Source organism: Phycomyces blakesleeanus, assembly GCF_001638985.1.
Source record: "Phycomyces blakesleeanus NRRL 1555(-) unplaced genomic scaffold PHYBLscaffold_1, whole genome shotgun sequence".
NCBI classification, from domain to species: domain Eukaryota; kingdom Fungi; phylum Mucoromycota; class Mucoromycetes; order Mucorales; family Phycomycetaceae; genus Phycomyces; species Phycomyces blakesleeanus.
Genome location: NW_017265134.1, coordinates 537,320 through 548,108, shown reverse-complemented (window position 1 = coordinate 548,108; position 10,789 = coordinate 537,320). Strand labels below are relative to the sequence as shown.

The 10,789-nt window shown below is 33.3% G+C and overlaps 2 protein-coding genes across 2 annotated transcripts; one reads left to right on the top strand and one right to left on the bottom strand.

The window, feature by feature from the left end:
* Positions 1-444: 444 nt before the first annotated feature.
* PHYBLDRAFT_161082 (hypothetical protein) lies at positions 445-2,416 on the bottom strand (the record flags this gene model as incomplete). The annotated part of the gene is made up of 6 exons (XM_018434342.1): positions 445-477; positions 579-621; positions 929-1,027; positions 1,355-1,374; positions 1,566-1,693; positions 1,774-2,416. 6 exons carry the CDS (start codon positions 2,414-2,416, stop codon positions 445-447), a joined length of 966 nt encoding a protein of 321 aa, XP_018298476.1.
* Positions 2,417-5,684: 3,268 nt separating this feature from the next.
* PHYBLDRAFT_161081 (hypothetical protein) lies at positions 5,685-7,500 on the top strand (the record flags this gene model as incomplete). The annotated part of the gene is made up of 6 exons (XM_018434341.1): positions 5,685-5,708; positions 6,035-6,109; positions 6,134-6,385; positions 6,844-6,971; positions 7,143-7,195; positions 7,448-7,500. 6 exons carry the CDS (start codon positions 5,685-5,687, stop codon positions 7,498-7,500), a joined length of 585 nt encoding a protein of 194 aa, XP_018298475.1.
* Between the last annotated feature and the right edge of the window lie 3,289 nt (positions 7,501-10,789).

Genomic DNA, 10,789 nt, shown 5'->3' with positions numbered 1-10,789 from the left:
ACCTAGCAACCAAGAACCAGGCAACCAGGCAATCAACTAAGCAAGTTAAAGTTGTTATAATTAGTATAGGCATATTATTGGATTGTTCTGCCCTGTCATTTTTTTGTATTGCAATAAAAGAGCTTATTGAATTTTTATTTTGTTTCAGTTAAAGTATGTTCGTTTTATTATTATCATTATTTATTTTAATATATTAGGATTCGTATATATGCTTCATTATAGAAACAGTTTTTCAATGTAAAAATAAAAATTGAAAAGCAAATCATCTGCAGAAAATCAAGATATTGTCCTTGTCGGATACAACAATCTCCTATCTCTAAGTATTCATCCAAGTAGCTTAAAGGATTTTCGTAAAGGATGTCTTTAATTGTAACGGATAAACGATACTAGATTTGACATTCCAATAAGGGTTCAATGATTCGCTGATTCAGTAACCATATAATTCTATGCAAACCCTTCAAGTAATGTGAAGCTACACTAGATAGATTGTGAAGAAAAATATAGTCAAAACAATAAGGATAATATATATACAGAACTCAAATATAGCTTAATATTGTGATTAACAATACATCATATACCATTACTAGAGAACACGTTGGGATGTGATATTTTGCTAGACTGCTAAAAAAGAATTATTAGTGAAACCCAGTCAAAAAAAAAAGAAAAAACTCGACCATAGTTGATGAAAACATAAATACTGTGACAAACATAAGAGAGATACATCTTAATAAACTTGGCTTTCCAAGACTTATTCTCTTAAGTAGATATATAGAGACGACTCTTGACTATATTATGTTTATATTTGAAGTTGAAAAAACAAGCTCAATTCTTAATAAAGACTTGGTGATGAAATGGAGTGAAAAACTAGAAAACTCCCAATTTTTCACTCCATTTCATCACTAAATGGCCTCCCTCAGTAAAATTTTACATCTTTTCATTGTAATTTAAATCGCCGAGTAAAGCAAAAGTAAGTGAAAATTTAGAATTTTCACTCGACAACGGGTTCTCTACTTTTAGCTCTGACTCTCTAAATAGAGATAGAAAGAGAGAAATGTCATAAAATATATTGAGCACAACTTTGGGGTACCAGAAATTCTCAACCTTTTATTTACAGAAATCCTTAGTTTTAAGAAACTCGGTTATCCTATGGCACTAGCTACTTGATCAGTGTGATTCGAGAATAGGATGTGAAGAAAAGAATTTGATATTTTACAAAAAATTATCATGTTAACTAGAGTGTTTTTTTATAAAAAATTGTTTATTCTCCTTTAATGATATATACATTGGACTTGTCATAAAGGTACATATACATAATGAATAAGTGAAGGTAGAAATAAAGTGATGAGAATATTACATAGAAAATGGCATAATTGCCTAAGAAGAAGTATTAAGCATTATTGTTATTGTCATTGTTATTAGTTGGCATAGTTTGTCTTCTCAAAAACATTTGTCTGCGTGTCTTTCAAGATTGAATTTACTTGTGTATGTTTTTTCACAGTCGTTGCATTTCCACCTTTTGCGATTTTCATCATGGCTCTTTTCGTGCCTTGTCATATTCCTTTTACGAGCATTCGAGAAGTCACACTGACTACATCTGTATAGTTTTGCTGAGCCACCAGATGCATCACTGTCTTTCCATTATATGGATAATTAATAAAGCTTTTCCCAATAGGTTCTTTGCTCTTTCGTTTGCCTTTTGATCAGAACCAAAAATTTGGGTTAATACATGCAACCATAGACCTTTGATCTATTTAATATTAAATAAAAAATTACCACTCTTTCTTGCCACAGCTTGGGGAATATTTGGACAGTCTGGCTGAAACTCAGAGGATGGTGAATAAACCGAAGAAGAAACCGGAGTTTGACAATGACGCGACGACTGGGTACAAGAGCCAATACCAGCATCGCCACCAGTTTGATTAAGGTTCTTGGTAGCACGAGAAAACAAGCTTTCGACCATTTCATCAGCAGTACTCTCATAACACGAGTCAGAAACTGACAATTGACTTTGGTGAGAGCTAGGACTGAGGCTAGGTTGAGAAAAGGAGCTACTGATGTTTGGACTCTGGTTGAAATCGGGTGTACCAAGGCTCAAAGGCAAACTTTCTCCCGCCCTGAGATTTTGACTGTATAAAAATTCACCGGTGTATAGTGGGTCTGGGCTTCTATAACCCCTGGATTGTTGCAGGTTCAAAAAAGCCAGCCTATTCAGTTCTTGCCAAATCAAGGGTTGTGATCTAGAGTTTTGCCCTAGGACAGCAGGATTGAGCGCATCACTGATGAGAGAAGCATCTATCATGACAGTATCAGAGAACTCAGGTTGACCTTGGGTGAGCTGATAAAGATGTGTATTAAACAACTCAGGGACACCGTTAAAGCCAGTATCTTCGGTTTGGGGATAGGTATTATTGAACATATCAAAAAATAAGCAGAAAAAGGTGGGAGTTTCGTTTGAAAGAAAAGAGTATGATAACAATTTGAAAATACTCGAAAAGTTCATTGTTTTATACTTAATTATATCTGTGCTTGTAAAGAAGTACCAATACATGGATGGTCTTGTCGAAGAGGTCTCTATGAAATGCCCAGTAGTCTTTGTGGAACTTGACCGGATTTTGATTGGCTCACAAAAGAAAAGCTTTCATTTCTTTGCTTGTTAAAAAAAAATCACCCTGGTGGTCAAGACAGAGAAAAGGTCATAGATACATATAGTGAAAGAATTTTGAGAAAAGAAAAAAAAAAGAAAACAAGGTACACTCCCAAAACTGAAATCACCGACAAAATCTTTGATTTCTACCCCCGAATAAACCATACATCAACTTCATTATGCTATATCTTCTCAAGAAGTTGACAAAATAAAACCAAACATTGTGTTGTTATAGAGAAATGTATATATATTATAGAATAAAAATAAAAAAAATGAGGTTTAATATACGGTATGATCACCACGAGCTTTTATGACTGCTTTAACTCTGTCAGGCATACTTGCCACAAGAGTTTGCAGAACTCCAGGGTCAAGCAACTCCCATTCCTGAAGAATACAGGCCTTCAGCTCTTGCACATTGTTAATAGAGGCCTTTCTCTCTTGAACCTTGGCCTTTAGGGCATGCCAGACATGCTCAATTGGGTTCAAATCTGGACTTTGCGACGGCCAGTAGTCAAATCGTTTAATCTCCCAACGGTTTTTCCACCACGTCGTGTAGGACCCAGTATGACAGCTAGCACCATCTTCTTGGAATGTGAACATGGTGTCATGTTCTTCATTCAATTGTTTGTACCAGGGATTGAAGTCCTTAGACAGACAATTGACGTATGCATCTTGGTCTACAGATCCTTCGATAAACGATAATGGCCCAATGCCACCAGCCCAGAAACAACCCCATACCATCACGGAACCTTTTCCATACTTTTCTGTTGTTAGTGTATGGCGTTCCTGGTGCCTCTCCCCTCGTTTACAAATTACGGATGGGTCAGAATCATTGCCTTTCACCATGAACCTCGACTCATCTGACCACACCACTCTGCTCCAGTCTTCGATGCTAAAACTGGCCCTAGCTCTAGCCCAACGCAACCGATTCTTTTTCTGCTCACGGGTTAACTTTGGTTTAGATACAGGGGTGTAAGAACCGAAGCCTTTTGCTCGTAGGTATCGGATAACTGTCTGTCTACAGACAATAACGCCAGCAGCTCCCAAATTTGCCTGGTGGTATCCATAACTCTCAAAAGGATTACGTCTCACACTCAAACAAAGACTTGTAACGTCTGTTACACTAAGTTTCTTTGGTCTCCCAGGTCTGGTCTTTGTCTTGGCTGTTCCAGTAGTCTCCCAGCGCTTTATTGTATCGAAAACTGTAGTTCTAGGAATGTTCATACGGTTTGCGATGTCAGTTGGAGTATGATCGGCTTTTGAGAGCCAAACAATGCCTCCACGCTCAAAATCTGACAGCTCGTGTCTGGAGGGAGTAGTTTTAATTCTTTTATTACTTTTTGACATTGGTGGTTAAGTTTGAGGTAAAGGTGTGAGGAAGAGAAAGGTAAAGAATGTTATAAAAAAAGCAGCATGAATAATGTGGTTCATCGATGATTTTTATTGTCGGAGTGTATATACAGCCAAAAAATACTTGAATCAAGAAAAACTCTTAATGTAAATATCAGGTTCTGCAATTCTCTTTAGTAAAGAGTGCTAGCAAGATAATATAGATGCAGTAGCCTTTAATATGATTTTGTATTTCCGAGACACAACACTAATATTGTTTCCTATATGCCCACACACGAATGCTACTAAGGACCTGTAGCTTTAAGCAGAAACTACCACAGGATTCTGCCGCCCCCCCCCCCCCCCCCCCCCCCCCCCCCCTTTTTTTTTTTTATTAATTCATTGCATCAAATATGTATATTTGTATTATACAACTCCCATACTTTTGTATCCTCTATGCATAAAGTGTCAGAGTTTTTCTCTGCTAGAAACCACCACACCTTTATTTTATTTTTTATGAGTTGTTACGAATGTCATGATTTCCTTTGAAATTTCTAACTCTATAAAGTATCATCAGAGCTTCAGTACAGTCAAACTCCAACCAATTCTAAAAGAAATATTACGGACGAGTATGGTGGTACCTAACACACACTTTTTTTTCATTTTTTGTTTTTTTAAAGAACGTCAATCGTCACTTCAACTACTTTAACGGAGTTGAGTTTTACGAGTTCCTTTTCAGTGAAGAAGACTAAAGTAAATGAAGCCTTCCATCTGCTTTACACATCTCTTGTATCCTTTTATCGCCGATGCATACACCTGTGAAAAAAAAGGAAGGGGGAAAATGCGTGACTATTTTTATATGCATGTGACTACTAGAGCTAAAGACTATGAAAAAAGCAAAAAGTAAACAAAAAAGGACGCAAAAAACAGAAAAAGACGAGCAACAACGATGCAAAACCTTATTTACCATCAAGAACTACAATTCTGTTCATGCGGATAGCTCATTAGCTTATATATAGCTCTCATCATGTTCTTGCAGAAATGAGCTTGTCAGAACATTGCGCATTAAAGATCAATTCTCTATTTTTCTCATTCAGCCTGACGTCCGATGTTGATTCGCGCATCCTTTTAACGAACACTCATGATAGAAAGTAAAAGTTTTCAGGGTAAAAAACAAAGAACACACGCGTTTAAAAATTATTAAGCTCTTTAACGTATCTGGTATATATATATATATACAATCGATGTCTGATCGATTTCTTAGAAATATGATAGAGTTTTGACTATTACAAGAATAATAGGAGAGCTTTTTATGGATGATATTAAAAAATATGTATAGCTTTTAACAGTGAACAATATAAAGTACAACAAAGCACAGAAGAAGGGTCTTTATAAAAAATTGATTTATTCTATAGGATTTAATAAAGCCTTACAAAAGGAATCACTAGGCAAGATATCTGCTTTACACGTTTGATGGTTATTTTTCTTCTTTGAGCCTCAATCTTTCCAAGCTGTTTGAACGTCGGGGTTTATTATCTTTTGCAGGAATATGCTTTGCTCATAATACAATCCGACTTGCTGTCTGGATAGTCACCCTCATGTCAGATATCTCTCGTTAATAATATATGTTTTTAATAAAAGGTGTTAGTATAGTCTTAATATAAGTGTACTTTACTCTTAACAATATACTTGACCATACGTATTCCAATTCATGCTTGTAGCACATAAGAGTAAGGTATGAAGAGGTATGAGAAGGGTATCTGTAGCAGTACGTTGAGTGTGTCTTCAAAATTACAACAATGAACCTCAACTGTATTTATCTATTCCCATTTCTCCCTCTTATTAATTATCAATTATCCAAAGAACTATAGCTTATCACAACATATTGGAAATATCTTTATAAGTATCGAAAGATAAAAGCAATAAATTCCACTTACATATTACTTCTGTTTTCGTTTAATTTTCTTTTTCAAGAGAACAAACTGTCGATTGCCAATATTTGGGCTAATGATTTGTTAGAGAAGATCAATATATATGTATTATTGTCCATTTATATAATAGATTATGTTAATAGTGAGTGAATCATTCACAGTCTTTCAAGCTGCAAAATTTCAAGACAACACTCACAAACTGAAGGTATAAATTATGAGCTTTGAAAAGGTACTGATGAAAAAGCAGTATTTAATATTTTTTATTAGTTTCGGGATGGTGCTACGTAGGTCAATTGAAGGTCATGATATTACGCAGACCAATTGTCAGCTGATAGATCTTACGAGTCAGTTGAAGGCTACAACGTTGTTTGGATCATTTGGAGGCTGGTACTGTTTGTGGGTCAGTTGGATACTGCAACTCCGTGTGAGCCTTTTTGAATACTGGCATATTTTGTTCAGAATCCGGATATTGTGGTGCCATGTAGGTCAATTAGAAGTTGATTCTATTAATCTAAATCATATTAGTTTAGATTGTAGTTTCAGTATCATGGTTAACATAGTTCTAGATATACTTAGTTAAACAAATACATATACTCTGAAGATTGTCGAATTTACTGTTGAAATGAAGAAGTGTTTAATAAGGAAAAAAGGATTGTTTTGATCAAAATAGCAAATCAAATACAGAAAATCTACTATACATCAAGATACATTAAGTAAAAGCTCTTTACATTTTTAAGTAACATAATAAAAAACATTAAAACCAACTATCTAAACGTTGTCTAATGTTGATTGCTTAAATATTGATCAAAAACATCCATTTTTTCACTCTAAAAAAAACATTTATAATTTTTGGATATTTACACCACAAGACCATATTTGATCCCAAAGTTCCCTCAGGACGCACACCTAAAAAATCAAAATGTCTTGTTTTTTTATTAGGTAAAGGTGTGTAAAATGTTAATCAATGTCGGTCAGTGTTTGTTTGATCAATATCAGACGAATATTCATGAAGATATCGATGGATTTAAAAATGACAATACCGATATTTCCACTACTAGTGATGTGATGTAAATGTCCTACCGTAAAGCTGTGTACATCAAAGATTATTCGCATTGTGCGTATGGCAGGCTTTATAATATTATTTCTCAGAGTGTTATTCGTATAATATTGATATTTATCAGAATGAAGTATTATATGTAGCTTAGAAAAGTTTATAAAAAATTAAATAAAATTAAAAGAAATTGTGACGCAGATTGTGGACGCCTTACAGCCTTCATGTCAGTTAAATTAGGTATATGTTTACTAGGTAGCTACATATCACTGGTATATAACTTAAGAAAGCTTATTAAAATCTGGTTCGATTATTTGACATAACTCCAAAGAATAATAGTACAAATAGGTAAATACGCGAGTTTTGATCCTTTGGTGCAGTCATATGGCACTGGTTTGTACTTTTGAACTTGAATAGAAGGGGATAGTGGAATCCAAACTTAATTAACCGTAACTGTATCTCTAATTTAATACAAAATTATAATAATTCTAGGTTTAGATTTTCTTAGATTGCTTTATCAAGTCCGAGGTCTGTTAAGTTTTTAGGCACTAAGCCAAGAAACTAGCTTGGGTTGATTTCTTGTGGTACACATATATTTTCTTGTTTGAGAACTATCTCAGAATATATTGGCAAATAAAGTTTTTATATATGGAGCCAGCAGACATTCTTTGTGAGAACGAGCCTATAAGCCCTCAATTGATCATATACTAAACAGGACAGCTAGATTTAATAATTATCGGTGGTACCAAGAAGTGGTATTATCTATAAATATTACATTTAAATATACAACCTTTTGGTGGTGTATAATATGTAATCCATATAGTTTAATGTTTAATCTCGCGATTATAAAATCATAAAGTTAAATAAACATTTCTTATAATTTTCTTATTTGGTATTAATCAGTTTTTTCTTTCTTTCTTTTTTGGTTATGTAAGCTTTTATTATCAGTATATAAGCCATGGACTTTGATTAGAGAACAAACGTCCACACGGTATATTACAAGCTCATTAGCTCAAAAGCCAAGCAAGATAATGTAATACTCAATTCCCGAGTATTTTTTTGTCATAGCTTAGATACTCAAACAAGAGATACACTGGTTCTATAGATTATACAAAAAAAAAACACTATCTGTCACCAGATTTTGCTCTATATCGAGTAACTTTTTTGTCGTATTTTCTAGATACCTGACGAGCATAGAGTTTATTTGTTAAAAAAATAGAGCGTTTGATCATAAAATAATACTCTTGATAAAGAAGAGCGATCCAGACTAGTAGGCACACATAAAATTTAATAAAAATAACAGTAACACGACAAATAACTGTTAACACAACCATAAAACTTTGGATATGAAGTTGATATTATGAAAATTAAACTTGAATACTATCTGAAAGTAAATGTATGTATTAATGTTTAATCCAAGTTGGCCTAGACTTTCTCGTCTGTGCAACTTGTGTGTAGAATATTGAGTTGTGTCGCTGTTCTCTAACCTAAGATGTATGAGTTGAGACTGGACATTTGAGTAAAGCAATACAAGAGAAAATATATATATAAGAAATTTTGGTGTTGGTGAAGTTGATATTTCTTTAGAAATTATATTTATATATATTTAGTAGATCTAATACTTTTAATTATCCGTAGCTTAGAGTATATAACTAGTGCCTATTAGACTGATATTTGTCTTTGGCATTAAACTTGTCGTGTAACTCTTTGTTAGTTTATTATTATTAGTATCAATGGGATCCTTGTAAAAAATAAAATAAAATCCGTAAACAAACGCGTTTTTTTATACTTTGCTTGGGGTGACCCAAGTGGATTTTGGTAATGTGGCCTATAGCATATTTATATATATACATATATGGCTATCTACGGAAATACACATAGATCGGCACATTGGCGCTTTGTTGTACAATTATATGTGCTGGGCGTGATTTATATTTAAAAAACTTTATCCAGGTGTATTACAACTAATACGGCTTTACAAAATTTATCTATAAACTGTGCTTTCTTAATGCCTTGTCATTTTCTCTGTCATTTTATTATACTAACTCTCCTACACAGCACCTTCTTATGCCCCCAAAAGATATTCCAAATATTCGTTAATAACACCAAAGTCTTGTATAACTGAATAATAGATATTTAGATGATTTATGCAAAAATTATGTTTGGTGTACCAATGTGAATTTAATACTACCGTTACATAACCTTATTATCGTGCGGATTTTGGAACAAATAATTGGAACAAAAGATGTGTGGAACAAGGCTTCTCATCTTCTCACCGTGGTTTGAGGACTATAGAAAATAGAAAGAAAAAGAAATAGCCAATTAACTGGTAACATTTGATTACTAGATGACATATATATATTCATTTATTTATTTTTCTTAAAAAAATACACTCTATATGAGCAATTGTCTCTTAATAATTAATGGATATTTCTGCTATATTCATTTTACAGATATTATTGTCGTTATTTCTTTGTTTCTACCACTTCTGAGCTTGATTATATATTGAGGAGTTACGGAGCGGTCAAATGACTCTTTTTGAAAAGAATTTTTTTTTACATATATTGGCTTAGTGTCTAGTGATTCTCAAACCCTGATGGCCTTGGATACTCGGTTGACACTTTTATAAGGTAGTAGTTCGTGCTCCATCCTGAGTCTTAATTATTTGTACTATGTTTCCGTTACTCAGTGAAGGTAACGTTTATATTCAAAAGACCCTGTTGGATTTTGCAACTGACCATATCATTAAAGCACCATGTTGATTCTTATATATAAGCGGGTATATACATGCGACTGTCATCAATTCAAAAGTTAGCTATACTTGTGCGTTGTATTTGAGTACAGTATTATAAAAGCTGTAGGTGTAATTAAGATGTAATACATAATAGTTTATTACCATAAAACAAAGTTGAAAACAGGCTTGTTTATCGGTATATATATAATTGTACATTATTAGCGATTCATATATGTAACTTGCAGATTAACTGCAGTAAACTGGTCTATTAGAAACACTGTGCTTAAATAGACAAGAAGGGTGTTTATTAATATATCACATGATAGACGTGGATTTAATGTAAAGCTTTCTCTACAGAAAAATAAACTAAATATATCAAAAAGCACCTTAATTGAATATTGATTTTTCCATTGTTCACTGTCATAATAGCTAATTTATCTTAAGCTGTTTTTTTAGAGCTGTGTAGTAAGATCCCCTTCTTTCTTTCTTTCTTTTTTTTTTAAAAAAAAAAGTTTATGTCTGTTCAAGAAATATTTTAATAAGAATAACAATATGAATTTTATTATTTTGATACAAAAGCCAACCCAAGGCTTGTCAACTTTTTTAGCTATACATAAGTTTATTGCCTTGTCCCTGTTAAATTGTATTATATAATGAGATTGAATTAGTCGACATTCACAGTAGTTAAATATAATATAAAAAAGATTCACACACTATAAATTATCACTATTTTCTACATCTTGTGTTTAATATGCGCCAATTTTTTGGTTTCTATATTTAAGAACCCAACCCCTTTTCTAGTTTCACATGTACTCCTAAACCCAATGCCGATTCAACCTGTATTTAGTTTGGCAAATACAGATGTAACATGGTACAGTTGATTAAAGCCCTCTACCTAACAGCTACACGCTGATTTTACGGTAGCAGAGTCGTCTAAATGGGGGAGTTTTACTATATCGAGTGGGTTAGTAGAGCAGAAAAAAGTATAAATACTTGAGCTTACATATTTTTCAAAAATAAAAAAAAGTACTTAGCTTTTTATTCTCTGATCATGACAATTTCTTCGGCTACAAACCAGGCAAACTCATGCTATTTTGGAT